The sequence below is a fragment of the Chiroxiphia lanceolata genome, chromosome 4, assembly GCF_009829145.1.
Source record: "Chiroxiphia lanceolata isolate bChiLan1 chromosome 4, bChiLan1.pri, whole genome shotgun sequence".
Taxonomy (NCBI): Eukaryota; Metazoa; Chordata; class Aves; order Passeriformes; family Pipridae; genus Chiroxiphia; species Chiroxiphia lanceolata.
This window is the reverse complement of record NC_045640.1, coordinates 48,404,617-48,420,220: the sequence shown is the minus strand read 5'-3', so window position 1 is coordinate 48,420,220 and position 15,604 is coordinate 48,404,617. Positions and strand designations below refer to the sequence as shown.

The 15,604-nt window shown below is 39.2% G+C and overlaps 1 protein-coding gene across 1 annotated transcript in view; it reads left to right on the top strand.

The window, feature by feature from the left end:
- ENPEP (glutamyl aminopeptidase) overlaps positions 1 to 14,749 on the top strand; it is a 34,430-nt gene extending 19,681 nt beyond the window's left edge. The window contains exons 8-20 of the mRNA XM_032687008.1: positions 952 to 1,017; positions 2,390 to 2,455; positions 3,761 to 3,912; positions 6,754 to 6,833; positions 8,489 to 8,616; positions 8,734 to 8,789; positions 9,607 to 9,757; positions 10,356 to 10,429; positions 10,530 to 10,631; positions 10,740 to 10,910; positions 12,673 to 12,813; positions 13,637 to 13,715; positions 13,962 to 14,749. Of these exons, the coding sequence (XP_032542899.1) occupies positions 952 to 1,017; positions 2,390 to 2,455; positions 3,761 to 3,912; positions 6,754 to 6,833; positions 8,489 to 8,616; positions 8,734 to 8,789; positions 9,607 to 9,757; positions 10,356 to 10,429; positions 10,530 to 10,631; positions 10,740 to 10,910; positions 12,673 to 12,813; positions 13,637 to 13,715; positions 13,962 to 14,102 (1,407 nt within the window). The 3' untranslated portion in view covers positions 14,103 to 14,749. The remainder of the gene's footprint in view (positions 1 to 951; positions 1,018 to 2,389; positions 2,456 to 3,760; positions 3,913 to 6,753; positions 6,834 to 8,488; positions 8,617 to 8,733; positions 8,790 to 9,606; positions 9,758 to 10,355; positions 10,430 to 10,529; positions 10,632 to 10,739; positions 10,911 to 12,672; positions 12,814 to 13,636; positions 13,716 to 13,961) is intronic.
- Positions 14,750 to 15,604: the final 855 nt, after the last annotated feature.

The window sequence follows — 15,604 nt, the reverse complement described above, 5'->3', positions numbered from 1 at the left end:
CCTGGAAAGCAGCTTGAGGCATATCTGTTCAAACAGTCCCTCTGCCTCGTGACTCGTGCAGTTGTTATTCTCGGACACGTAAAGAGAAGAAACAGGATTTACTGAGAATTCATATAACATTCTTGTTTTCATGGGACAACTAGATTTTTAAACTATTTGTAGCACTAGGGTCTCAGCTGCCCTTTAATTTTGTTCAGAAAATGAAAACATGCTAATCCTCAAATCATATTTTGCATTTTAGACTGGGTTTGTACTGCTTTTCTTTTCCATCATTTTGTGCCTACTCTGTTCTTTGTTCTACAAGAGTCTTCTACTTCCCTCTCCTGTCTTCCTTTTGTTTCTCTCTTCTTTCAAAGCCCTAATTTTTTCAGGGTTTTTCTATGACATCCAAGTAATTTCCCTGATCACAATTCTACCCTGCTTAAGAGGCCAAAGCTCTTGCACCAGTCCTCAGAAAATCTCTTTCTTAATCTTGAAATGGCATCCCCAACATGTAAAGCCCCAGACTTGCAGCATTTTTGGAGTTTCCTACTTGTTGGATGTTCAGCAGAAGTGTCTGCCTTTGTCAGGCTGTTCCCCTGACAGGGCTACTTCCCCCGCTGCCCTCACCCCTGTCCTGTTCAAAATGAAACAGGGAGCCCTGCTCACAGAAACTGGCAGAGTGGCAGGACTGTAACCCTCAGCGGAAGGGCTTAGTAGCCCTTCCACCACACACAGCTGAACTTAGAAACAAGTATCTGATCACAACTGAAGACCAATTCCCACATCCAGAATTAAATTCCACCAGGTAGGCACATGCCACGCCACAAAGGAATTAGAAAACACACTTCTTTAGTGTCATGGATGGTTTCTCTTTTTGCCTTATAGAATACTCATTCACATGTTGCTTTTCAGATGAACGGAAATCCAGTGTTAGAGCAGTGTGGAATAACCTTCTCCCTTTGTCCATAGGGTGCATCTATCCTCAGAATGATTCAAGACTGGATTACACCAGAGCTCTTCCAGAAAGGCTGTCAGGTAAGGCTGTCACCAAAACCTGCTGGACATACAGCCCATCCTCAGTACCAAAGCCATTATTCAAAAGCTGAGTATCAGAGACCCTGGTATTAGTAGCAAAAGTATTTAATGCATTTCAGTACTGAGTATATGGAGGGGAAGAAGTTCCATGCTCCCACAGAAGCAGGAATGTGAACTGCATTAAGATTTGGTAGCCTGTCAGTGAGGACCTAAATTCATGACAGCTTTTAGTGGAGAAACCTACTCCACCCCACTGTTACCCTGTTGTCAGCTAGGATACTCTCATTCAGCTGTAAAGCACGTCTGCAGTTTCATATGGCCAGCATCCTCCAACCCACACAAGCCTGCTATGTAGGGACACACAGGCATAAGCTCATCTGTGCCCTGATGCAGGGACACTACCAGCCCTAGAAAGCCAAGGTAACAGGGAGTAGAAAAGGGTTGCACACTTCATAGTCCTTTCTTGTGGAGTGAAAATGTGTTGCTACAAAATTAGGGAAAGAAGAAATGGGAGAAAGGAGCCCTCCCAGAAGGAGGAAGTTTATCTGTCCTTTCCTCCCAACCAGCATCGGTTGCCTCTACAGAGTTTTGCAAGTTTACCACATTCGTTCTTACTTCTGTCCCTTCAGGACAGCACATTTATAATTGCTATAAGACAGCTGTATTTTGCTTTGCTTCCGCTTTTATATATTCAATCGGGACAGTTACACGGAAGGGGAAAATACAGCCACCTTGCCCCCAAGAGCCTAACATTTCCCCTTCTACCTTCACGAGCATTAACGTAGGCAGCTGTGGCTAACAGCGAAACTAACAGCACCATCTACTGACTGAACTTCGCCAGGGTCAGGTAACAGCGTAGGAAAACTAAGCAGCCAGGTAAGACATAAGACAGGAATAGAGTTTTGGAGGTGTAAACACTTCGCTGGATACGATTGTTCCTTGTAATAGTTGTTTCGATCACAACTTAAAGGTGATTAGACTTTCGTACTTCCACTCCAAGTCTACAGCTAGGGAAATCTCCTGAATTAGCTTCCTTCTGCTAAACAACCTCTTACATTAGACAGAAATTTGCAACATGGTATGAAGGTGTCCCTTCAAACAAAATACAAGCAGCTCTTGAATTACAAATTTATTTTGTATTATCAAGTCACACCAGAAAAGGCTGACTTTTAGCATTATGAGATGCATTGCAGAGCAAAGAGTCTTCATCAGCTGAATATTAATCCATTTAACCTTCTACTCACTATACTACCACCCATGGGTACTCTGTACAACTGATTGGAACTCTCCGTACAACTGAATATGTGTCCTGTTTTCATAGGCAAAAAAGAAAGACCTGGTAGTACTTTCACAGTCTTCTACTTCTCTCTAGGTATATTTGAAGAACCACCATTTCCAGAATGCCAAGACAGACCAATTTTGGGAAGCTCTGGAAGAGGTATGTTTTGCATCAATCCAAACCCTTGTTAATAAATAAAAATAAATAAATAAATAAATAAATAATAAAAATCACACCCACTGATTTCAGTTTCCCAAACTTTTCGTATTCTGTACCTCTCCTGTCAATAAGAGGTCACAATAGAGGCAGCCTCCTAGTGTATTCCAGTATATCTTAGTTCCACCAAATATATATAATTTTCTCTTTTTTTTTTTTTTTGCATAAGATCGTGGGAGTGAAATAAGAAACAAGAAAGGAGGCCTTGTTTACGAACAGCCTGCAACTGAAACATTTCCCCCACAACTTCAACTCATTTCATTTTGTGAAAACACTGCTCATCCACCAGACACGTGCACCCCATACTCTCCCTTTTCTCTAACCAGATTCAGCTGTTTGAAAGCTCTCAGTAGTATCAATTCCAAAGTAATTTTGGTGCTTATCTGCCTCTCTAGCTTTTGAGTCACTGTCGGTGCCACCATTTTCTGATCTTTGCTTTTCTTTGAGACTGGGCTATTTCTTTCCATCTATCTCATTACCCCTAAAACCCCACCTACAAACTACCAAGTTTTTCCTTGATATTATTTCCTTTCTTTCCACCACTGTGGACACTCACACTGCCCAAGTCATGCTTTTGTGTCTCTTTTCTAGCTCCCATCTTCTCCTTAGTCCCAGACTTCTTCCTGCTCAACAGGACTTCCTACTTTCTCTCTGGTGCTCTGCATCTCCATATCATCCACCTCATCCTGAGAAGGAAACAGTAACCGTAGCTCCCTTTCCTCACAGGTGGCATCCTGGGGAAGCAGTTGCAGCTTTCTCCAGCTCCCGTTCCTAGGACAGACATTCACAGTCCACATAATGAATCAAATGGATCAAATTTTACATAAGTGCAGCTGCTGGTGGTTAATACTGGCTGTTCCTTCACACTGAAAACAGGACACACTGCAAAGAGACTTCTGGCTTGGAAAAATCTCACTGTGTCTTTTTTGTCCTGTTCAGTTATTCCCTCAGAAAAAATGGAGAGATCTTAGAGCATGCAAGGGGCCTCAAAGATTCCTCAGTATTTCTTGTCCATGTTATTGGCCAGTCTTCCGTCCACGCACTTCTTATTTCTTGTCTGTGTTTAAGTTTCCAACTCACTCTTTCAATGACACCATAAAAGGATTTAATGGAGCATTTTTTTACTGAACCTGTTCTTTCCTCTGCCCCTTTCTGCTCTTCTTTTTCTCAATACCAGAGATATTTAATTTTTTTTCCTCTTTGTACTGAATTTGCATTTTCACCGCAACCTTCTTCCATCATTCATAGGTCAGTAATAAACCTGTGAAGGAAGTCATGGACACATGGACTAGACAGATGGGCTACCCTGTTTTGGAAATGGGGGATAATTCAGTATTCACACAGAAACGTTTTCTCTTGGATCCCAGGGCGAATGCTTCTTATCCTCCATCTGATCTTGGGTAAGTTCCTGCTGTAAATGTCTGTTCAAAACAGGTAGAAATACTGTGCATATACCCTTTTCATCTGACATATATGTAGGTTGTGTTTTACTCATTCTTGCTAAACTTACTCTCAGCATTTATTTTAAAAGGAAGACAGGAGGAAGTTAGATACAAATATTTCAAATTTAGGACAATATCAGCCCTTTGTCTCAGGGTTTTTCTTTCTCAAATGCAGCAGAATAAAATTGGATCTCTCAGAAAACCTTATTTGCACACAGACAGCTCAGATTATTGCAAATCGTCTGTTGAATCACTGCAAATTATAATCTCTCAGACTAAGAAAACTAATACAAAATTGTTTCTGTCCAGAAATCAGATACTATGACCCAAGTATTTTACATGACAGTAGTTTATTGCCTTTCCTATATGGTGTAGGATCTATAATATATCACAGGATCTTCACATACAATACAGGGTCTTCTCTGCATGTCTTAAAAGCATGATTCATGTGAAGTAGCTGGTCATGTATAAATTTCATTAATCCTAATCAGGACCTACTTTTTGGATATTTTCCTTAGGATGTATTGCTTAATTTTACTCATTTAAAATGTAGTTGTCTAGTCAAAGTTAGCCATCTTGGGCTCTTATGTGACCAGACAGACTTCTGCAGATGTTCATCTACCCATTCAAGAGAGGTGGGATCCTGTATTGGAGCATATTTTTTAAATAACAGACGACTGACCTGAAGGGAAATGAACTCTGTCTGTGGGTTGGTGGACCTGCACAGGACAATGGCGTGGCTGCACCATGGCATTAAGCAGATGAATAATTTTTCAGATCTGGCATTGTGTAATTTCATAGCCAGCCCCAGTTCTGAGACAGTATAACTTCATTAACCTTCCAGTGAAAGAGCTTCAAATTAATCCATGTTAAGAAGGTTTTGTTCCTTGAACTGGATCCTGGACCAATCAATTAAATCAGTAAAACTTGCCAGTATGAAGCAGAACTAAATATACCCAAATGCATTTTTTCCATTAACTTCTACTAGCTCTTTTAATGCAAAGGACAAGAACAAGGACCCTGAGATTAGCTCAGCTGGTTAGAGTATAGTGCTAATAACACTGAGGCTCTGGATTTGACTCCCCTATGGGCCATTCATTTAAGAGTTGGACTTGATGATCCTTGTGGGTCCCTTCCAACTCAGAATGTTCTGTGATTCTGTGGAGGAGAAAATGAAGAAACAGAAGAAACGGTTGTGACCACTTTATTTCCTTCTGATTAAAAAGAAAAAAACTTGAGCAATGAGAAGGCCCATGCTATTGGTAGTTTTGGATAGGTATCAAAAGAGTTGGAATGAGGTAACTAACTACCTGTGTATTTGCAACATTACATTTCTCCCAGCCTAAGCAGAAGATTCCATAGACTCAAAGTACAGCACTGTGCCATCTGAAGGGTGGTGTTACAGACTATTCAGGTGAAAAATACTTCTTTGTATTAAAAAATTTGACTTACTGCACTATGCTCTGAAGTAGCAGACTCCGGAATCCTACTTTTGCTTGACTGCAGTGTTTACATTACTTTACGATTTGCCATATCTAAAGTAGAAATCCTAGCACTGTTCCTACCTTAATCTGTTAAGAAGCTGAGATGTGTATTGTCCCTGCTATCCCCAAAGTGAAAGGGGAATGTTTTTTCTGAATATGTAGTTTTTATAAATTCATTTTAAAAACTCCCCATAATATATATTATAATGCTGATATCACCTATGCTGTGACAGACTGACTCCCTTGCCTAAGGTCAATTCACCAAAAAATCAAAACCTCCTCCTTCCACCATCACAGATGGGAATGAGAAGCTCCTGAAGAGATCCTACCCCAGATGGAACTGGACTGTTTCATGTGCGAGTGCAGGGTTTCATTTAAGCAAACTCCAGGTCTTGTGTATGCTTTATTCTCTGAACTCTGCAGGAATAAAATTCCGAGCTGCTGGCTTGTTCCAAGCTTGTTTGGCTTGAAAAAGTCCTTTCCTGCATGTTGGCACTCCAAAGAAATGAAAGTTCAAAAACTAGTACTCTCAAAGTAGTGCTGCTGGGCAAATACGTAGCTTCAGCACAGTGTGTTAGGAACACATAAGGACACAGCTAATATATCAAAAGTACTTATGTATGTAATCTCAAGAACATGAAAACTAAATAAAATCCTTCCTGTAAAGGGTGGGTCATCACACACCCTCATTAAATGCATTTACAAAAATCGAGTTTGTATTAAAAAAAATCGTATATGGGCTTTCTCTTGGGGAAACAGTACTGGAGCTTCTGGCCAAACAATGACAACTCTAAATTCCATTGCAGTAAGCTCCATAAGAGAACTAGTAAAACGCAGAAGTGTATGAAATCTGTTAACATATTTTGTTTAGCAGATACAAAACAATAGATCTTTCTATCAAGAAGAGATACCATAACTTTCATTTTTGTATTTTCTGGGAGTTAATGACCATTCACTTAACCCAGGGTTGTTAAAATGGCTTAGATTTTCCCATAGCACTTGTCACCAAGGGGTTTAAGGAGGAAGAAGAATCTCCCTGGGATGAACTATAATATGTTAACATGGAACAGCAGCTGACTGCTCAAAAGGGCTCAGCAATTTTAGCAGGCCTATGCAGGTGGCTGTGCAGGTATGCTCAAAGCAGGCTCTGCTGTTCTACTTCCCTGACTCTGCTGTCCCACTTTCCTGACTGCCAGGCCATAGTCTTGGTCAGGCTGTGCTGTGGCTCCATCCCACATACTGGACATACTGGAGAGGGTTTTTCACCATTTGTTTTCAAATGTCATTTGATTTTCTTTCCTTTAAATAATTTCAGTTACAAATGGAATATACCAGTGAAATGGAGACTTGGGAGTTCAACAAATTATACTTTGTACAATGCATCAGATTCTACAGGTAAACTTCATATTCTCTTTTAAGTGTCCTTTACGAGAAATATAACACAGAATTACTTTCATACTTTTCACTTTTCAGATCCAGGAACCAGCACACTGCTTGGTTGGGCTGAAGTTGGTAGTAATTTCTGTGATAAGATTACTATTCCCCCTGTACACACAATATGTCAATTTAGGCACAGTACAGTATGATTCTTAAGCATCTGTTTAAATACAGTCCTATTCAAGGAAGCATCTAAGCATACTCTTAATTATAGTGTGTTAAAATCAATTGGACTTAGATATGCCCTTTGTTGAGTCTAGGAAAAGAGGTGAAGTGGAAGGCTTATGAACGCATCTGTGGCATGGTAAACTGGCAATTTGAATTCAGTCAAAGAAAAAGATCTACAAATTATTAAACATCTTTTCTAATGTTGATTTCAGGACTGAGAAAATACCTATGTGGGTAATTTTGATCATTGTTCTATTATGCAGTCAAATCTGAATTTCTCATTCTATAGCTGTAGCAGACAAAAATGGGGGGAAACTTTGTTTAGTTTTTCAGTTACATCACATGCTGGAATTTCAGAAATATTACATCAGCTCATCTTTTCTTCAATTTTTTTGAATATTACCTATTTAAAATGTAATTTGTCCTTTGTTCTGGTTTTTTTTGGGGGGATTGTTATTTTTTTTGCCTGGTTGCTTTTATTATACATGTAAAAGCAAACAAAAAAAAGTTTTATGTCATGATACAAGTCAGAAGTTTACACAAAGGAATTTTCTTTCTCCAATTTCCACATGACATTACAGTGGACTGCAAGGGGCTATTGACTTGAAAAAGCCTACAAAGGCATGATTACGTGCTTACTTCTACATCCATAAAATTCTTGGCTAGTAAGGCAAACAGCAACTGTAAGGAAAAATTACATTTAGAAACACTTGTTTTGGGTCAACCAAATAGAAATGTGCTTTTAACTTCAGCCACGCTCAAACTGCAGATTGAAGACCACTGTTTTCAATGAGCAATAGAAAAACTTTCATAACTACCATCATCAACTGGACCAGCCCAAGATTCTGAGAAAGGAACATTTTTCAAGTATTCATTTTAAAAAGGAAAATCCCTAAACATGAGGCTTGAGGAAAGTCTCAACTAATTTGTAATTCCTTTGTCTATAACTGCAAAAAATGAATTAGTAAAGAACACAGAGAAGAAAACCCTTAAAAAGCTAGTTGAAGCAAACTTAAAAATGAAACTAATGGAGGATAAAATATGATAACTTTGAAACTAATAGTAAACATGAGGATGAAAAATTTTTTAAAAATACATTTGCAAGAACTGTTTCTTTGCAATTTTTTACTTCTTACAATGAAACTAAATCTCACTGTCCTCGCCCTAGTCACAATGGTCTCCATTTTAAATTTAACAAACTAGCTGGCCCAAGTAATTACCACAACTCCTTGTTCTAATACAAATGCTGGCATTCATTAAAGTCTATAATAACTCATCTTTCCTCACAGCCATTTAAAAATAAGTAAATAAATAAAATTAATGTTTGGATCTTATTTTGATATTCATTAAAACCAAATAATACTCTTGGAGTCAAGGAATTTCCAATGAGTTCTGTGTCATATAAGATGCACAAACTGATCCCTGTTTGTTGGTTTGTTTTGCAGGAATTACAATATCAGCTTCTCCTGATACTTTTTTAAACATCAATCCAGACCACATTGGATTCTATCGAGTGAATTATGATGGTCAAAACTGGGCCAAGCTAAGCTCTCTTCTGTTCCTAGACCACAAAGTGAGTATCATAATGTTAACCTGTCTGGTGGATCTCTTAGAAGAGATCTGTAAAGGCTGGTTTTATCCTGCAAATAATCTATATACTCTTGATGCCTCTTTTCCTCTTTTCATACAGAACTTTTCAACTGCTGATCGTGCAGGGATTTTGGATGATGCCTTTTCTTTAGCAAGGTAAACTAACTCCCTGCAGAGATTTCAACGCAAATTTTTCACCTTCCATTGCTAATAATTAAAATTAACGCAACACGGGTGGTTGAAAGAAGTTTTCTGAATTTGTTACAAGTCTTATTTCTTTGTTGCTTTACCTTGTCCTCCAAAAGGAGTGACCTTAAGTATGCATTGCCAGCTTGCATTACCAATGCAATCAAGAGAAATGCTCCGTTTCAGTTATATGGCAAGAAAAAAGCAGGCTTTAATTGCACAGGTCTTAGAAGGGGGTGTTTTTATCATGTAAATAACAATAATAGGAGCACTCCAGAAGGAGTTAGGTATCCAGAAAGCTAGAGGCATGCCCACAATGCATACCAAGGCATTAGATATCTATCACCTCAGCTATCTTATTCAGAAACTTGATCAGAAAATTCTAGCTCTTGTACGCAGCCACGCTGACACAAATAAATTTTAAGCAATATTCTGTAGCAGCCTCTAAGTCTCCTCAGCCTTTCAGGATGTCTACAGTTATCAGTTCCTTTTTGTGTGGTGTTAATGTAGTCAGTTAAGAGCTACCCACTTCTGGGCACACTGGGCTGCTGCACAATGTGAGCAGTCTTCTCACAACAGTGACAGCTCCTACAGTTTGGCATTGATCAACACTGATCCTCAGTATCTCTTTGGAAAACACCTTCCAAGTTACATTCCAGACTACTTTTCCCCTCACAGACTTTACTATTTCAGGCCTTCTAGAGTAAATAGTAAATCTAATATCTTTGAAGAAGCAAGTTCTTCAAATTCATTAAAATAACAGATGTTATGTTTTTTCTTTCCACAGACCTGGACTCGTGGATTACTCTGTTCCCCTGAACCTAACAAAATACCTGAGAAATGAAACAGAGTATTTGCCTTGGAATAGAGCTATATCAGCTGTAACCTACCTTGCAGACATGCTTGAAGATGATACAAATATCTATCCCCTCTTTCAGGTGATGAAACAATAAAAAAACCCATTCCTGCATGGGACCACTGCATCTGACAGTTCAGGATTTGTAACAAGAATAATGTTGAAGTTCATGTGATTTTCAGTGGTGCTGAATTATCAGTATTTACTTTTTGTAATCTTAAAAAAAAAAAAGAAAGCTAAAAACTGCTCAGTAGTGATATCTGAATCATCTGGATTCTGCATTCAGGACTATGAACCTGAATAAAAGAATTTATGGCTAATTATTTCTATAATCCATCACCATAATACATAATAATCCAGAGTACAGACATTTTTCAGTCAAAGCTGTCCTGCATTCAATAAAGAAGCATGTATAGGGCTGCAAAATCTCTGACATCTGTCCTCAGCACAAAGTATGGCTATACCTTAGTATGGCAGGGAGCAGATTTGTTAATTGACCTAACATAGTGAACATGATTTAATGGTCACTAAAACAATTATGTCCTGAACTCGACATCATCTGTGCAAAACAATTGTGGCAGTGTGTCCTTGCTGTACCACAGGAGAATAAACTGTGAACACAAATATATTATTCTTTAAAGAAATCTACAAAAGTAACCAACCCCCTTTTTCTACCTCAGCGTTATTTTCGCTCTCTGGTAAAACCCATTGTGGATGAACTGAGCTGGAATGATTCTGGAAGCCATTTGCAGAGGTGGAACAATTTTATTTTTTCCTTCTCATATTATTGATGGATTCAAACAATGGTAAGCAGTAGGAAAATGTCTCTTTCTCCCTCTCTCTCTCTTTTCAAGGCTTCTTCGTGCTTCTGTTCTAGACTTTGCCTGCAGTATGGGTGACACAGACTCTTTGAACAATGCTTCTCAACTCTTCGATAGATGGTTACAAGGAGAACCGTGAGTGCTCACAGCTTTTATCGTGGTGAAGAACACAGCATGTGACTTTGTCACTGATTTCAAGCAGGAAAGGGAGAAGAATATTTAAGCACTGTTTCTTTATTTTAGTATTGCTGCAAATCTCCGACTCATAGTATATCGCTATGGGATGCAGAACTCAGGCAATGAGTCATCGTGGAATTACATGTTCAACAAATACCAAGAAACTACATTAGCCCAAGAAAAAGAAAAGCTGCTATATGGCCTGGCATCAGTGAAGAACATTACCCTTTTGGACAGGTGATTTAAGCATACAAAGATTTCTCTTTACCTGCAGAAGCAACTGGTTTGCTCATTCCCTTCTCCTCTGTCCTGTCATTTTTGTCAGATTACAGCATGAGGAAATGCAACACATTTTCAAGACCAGTTATCTAACACCCCCCTCTGAGACTGTACTATAGCAGAAAAAAAGCTTTTTTCATTTAGTGGAAAGATATTGAACATATGGTAGTTCCTGCAACCAGTCAACAGACTTCAGCTCATCCACCTTCACTGTGCGCAATTTTAGCTGCCTAATAGTAAAACATCAGGAGAAAATTAGTCATCTGTTTCCTCTATAATCAGTGAAGGGAGGAAGGACCTCCAGAGCACTGCTTATCCCAGACCAGGAAAGGTGCTTAAAATCAATGGGAAGAGTTGCTTTTGGGTGTTGTCAGTCACCCTCCATTGGCTCCGGACGGAGTTTACTTAGCCTAGATGTCTACCTTCTCAGTAGGCAAAATTAAGCAAACAACCTTGAGCAATTGTTACTAACTGTCCTGTGTGAACCTGCAATGCTCCCTGAGGTGCTGTGCAGAGGTACTTGAGCTAGAAACAAAAATATCATATTCATGCTACCGTGGCACTGATGAGGAGTCTGGATACTGCTCCAGGCCAGCCCAGCTGTCAGACGGGGCAAGCATCTCACCAGGCTGTTGCTCTGCATAGACACACCTGCTACTTTCAGCTTATCTGATAACTATGCATGTAATTGTATAACATAGCTGAGATGCAGGCAAACATCTTCACCAGGGTCGTTCACTATTGTGTTGGAGCCCTGTCTAAATATCATAAGATGGAGCAATCTCTGCCTAAAAGAGTTCCAAGTTTAAATGAGATGAAATTAGGAAGTGTAGGAGGTTCACGAAGAGTAAATATAAGAGTTAGAGTAATTAAAATAGTGATAGGAAGCAGGTGTATTCCTAAGTTCTTTTGACCACAACAGCCATAATCTAAAGCCATTCAATAAATAATAACTGACATGATTAAGACATGAATTAATTAGCTAGATCAGCCTGTATTTGCAGAAAATAAAAAATCCCCCCTAAACCAGGGAAAATTTGTCACTTAATTTAATACTGAAATAACAAGTAAGGAGAAAAGAGCAAACAGATTGAACAAAATTGCCCCTTTTGCATAGGAAAAAGGAAGACAATCCTTAATCCCAGCACATGACACTTTAAAATGGTGTTCTTCTGCAGCTGCTGCTGTGAAGCCATGATCAGGTTATTCCTGCAAACGTGCATGCTGGGGGAATCCCTCCACTTTGTCAGTCATAAACATTTATGCTATAACTGGAATTATAACTGCAGCACTTGCAGGCATGCTCTGTCCGAATGAATTTTAATTTTGTGTGGATAAAAGTATCCAAACAAACAGCACAGATGTCAATGTGAGCAAGCCACTTGTGTGTGTACTCGTGGTCCTGTAAGATCATTATAGCCTGGACTACGACCACTCTTGGCTGCCCAAACAGGCTGAACTACTGACTGATCCAATCTTGTTTTCCCTACTTGTTTAAAATATAGGAATAATAATGGCATTTGGCTATTTGCAAGTAGAAACATAAACCCTACCTACTTTCTAAAGAGACTCCTAACTGCCTAGATTTCTTTCAATACAATTATCTCTTGACACAGTAATGTTTTAGATCCATGTACTTCACCTTTAAAATGCTGTAGAAAAACCCCTAATATTCCTGTTTGGAAATGGCTCTCATCAATTCTTACGGTGTTTCCCTTAGGTATCTGAGCTATATTTACGACACTAGCCTCATCAAAAGCCAAGATGTGTTCACAGTCCTGAGATACATCTCATATAATACCTATGGAAAAACAATGGTCTGGGACTGGATACGACTGAACTGGCAATACTTAGTCGACAGGTACTCTAATGAACTCACTAGAAACTACATTCATCTATAAATCTTGTTACGTGCATGTTTTTTATAGCTGTGTTTTACTATACAGCTATAATCACTGGCCTTTGCAAAATGAAAACTGAAAGTGTATTCAACATAATTATATCCATCTGCTGTGAAAAAGTACTTTGTTGCTAACTTGAAAACCATTCTTTCCCTAAATGATTGCTACCAGTAAATCGTGATGAAGAAGTATAGAAAGTTCTACCAAGGCCTTAGAAATCTGGTTATTGCATGGAAATTAGTCAGTCTTGTCTCCACTCTTGCTGCTGATTTCACAACAAGATGACAGAGTATACAATTTTTTAAAAAATTTTCACCTAATGGTAATAGCAGGCAGCAGACATACAGATGAGCAGTAGAAGTAATAGCAAACCTTTTACCTTTGCTCCTCCCTATTTGAGTGACTTGACTCTCTTTAGGTTTCCTTTCTAAGTGCTTGGTGGGGGCAGAGAAACAGCACACACCGGCAAGTCTAGAGCTGTGAACTGGACAGTATTTGTATTGCTGGGCAGCAGTATACCTAATTTCCAGCTTGAGACAATAAGTCATCATTTAAAAAGGAAAAAAATCCGCCATAAGAGATCACTCCATTAGTAAACATATTAAAGAACAGCACAGATATTTTATAGGAGTACTATTTTTCAAGAATTTCAAAAAATACTGACAGTTCAATGCATCTGTTTTATTGCAGCACAATTACGAGTTTAAGCTTCAGATAATTACTTGTGCCTTTTCTCTTTCAATAGTTTTGCATGAAGTATCATTTATTAAATTATTTTTCTAGATTCACTATCAATGACAGAACCCTTGGTCGAATAGTAACTATTACCCAAACCTTCAACACTGAGCTCCAGCTTTGGCAGGTATGGTGACAGCATTTTTCTTGGCTTTAAGTCAATATCTTTAATATTCTTCTGGCCCAGAAACTTGGCTTTTTATCTTCTCACTGTATAAAGCAGCAGGAGTTACTGTAAAACTATTTCAGTGCTACTAACATGAGCTTAAATATCTCTCCCAGCCAAAATTGCCCTTGACCATGTCCCTGTGAAGAGCTACTTGTCCAATAACAGAATTATTTACTTCACTTCAATACTTTTTCTCTTTTCCAGATGGAAAATTTCTTTGAAAAATATCCTAACGCTGGGGCAGGAGAGTTGCCCAGGAGTCAGTCACTTGAGCAGGTGAAGAGCAATATTGAATGGCTAAAAGAAAACCAGGAGGAAATACGAATGTGGCTAGAAGCACAATAAGACTTCAATGTCTTACTTTGTCAAAAAGACCAGGCAGTCGGATCTTCAAAGATGTTTAGCAATGTGGATTTCTCACCTAGGTACCTCAGAGGACCAAGGCCTAATATTTTTTCTCCAAACACTCAGCAGACCATTGCCAGAACAATATTTGTGTAGTTGCTTAGCAGGAATAGCTTTAGATTACTCAAGGCAGAAGTGATGGCAGAACTGAGGTCCTTGCTGATCACTCTGGTCTCACTCCTTCCACATACCACTCTGAAAAGCTACTCTTGGTTTGCACAGAAGTATATCTAGTACTCTCAGGGATTCCTTTCCAAGTGCACCTCATAGAAGCTTTCTTCTGAAGGAAAGGGAATTAAGCCGTAATTTTAACATTGTCTGAAAATCATCCTCTATATTTATAGCTGTAAAAATTTTACATTTGGGATTTAGATTTGCTTTCTGACACTTCAGAAAGGCCAGTTAAGCTTTCCTCTCCATTGATTTTTTAAGTTTAACTACCAGTACACAAAGGATCAATATTACCAGCTTCTTTTTCAATGTTATTAGTTGGGATTCTGTAGCTTAGGGTAAGGGTTGTCTTGGTTATTTTTGTCTTATTTCTAAATCTTCTCAAAAAAAAAAAAAAAAGAAGGACATGGGGTAGCCAATACTGCAAACAAGATATACTTTACTCACTGTCTCTTTTCTTATGGAAAAATAAAATTAAAAAATCTACCTGAAGTCTCAGTCTTTTTCTAATGAAATGATAAAATGGCCTGACATATAGAAAAGCAGCTGTTACATAGCCCAGCTATGCTGTACAGACAGCTTCAGGAACTTTTGAGGGGGAAAAATCTATTATCTCCTCTGAGAAAACAGAAAAAATGGTAAATGCAGTCAGAGGGAGCAGATGAGTCCCACTGCTGCAATTCAATCGATTGCAGAAGTACAGACACAAAGAAACAACTCTCAGTCCCAAATCCCTGTGCTGTTGTGATGCTGGAGAAGGGCGTGTGGGGCTGCTCTATCTGTCCCTCCCAAGCAGGAAGCTGGGGCACTTTGGAGTTCCCAGATTTCCATGTACTGTGTCCTGACATTGTATGGTCAGCTAAAGTGAGTGCCTCCTTGCCTTCTCCCTGGTCTCCTGAGTGGAAAGGTGCAGCAGAACATAACCAGCTAGAGCCAGTGCCTAGATGTCCTGGGAGCAGGATCACAGAGCATCTCACAGTAGGTAGCCCAGGGAGAGATTAGGCACAGCTGTCAGGAAACTCTGAAGTTGGATGGGAGGACAGAAGTGGCAAAAAACACTTCTCTTCGTCCTGCAGTGCTATTCAAGGGGCAGAGGAGACAGCCCTAAGGTACAGAAATTCCAGGGTACAGGCTCTGCCTGCCTCTGGGCCTTGGTACAGCACAGAAGGCTCCAGAGGAGCTTATACAGTCCCAGATGGAAACACTTTATCCGACTCTCACGTGAGATTCAGGGCTGGTACTGTTTTGGCCCTCTCCCTAGACACCCAATT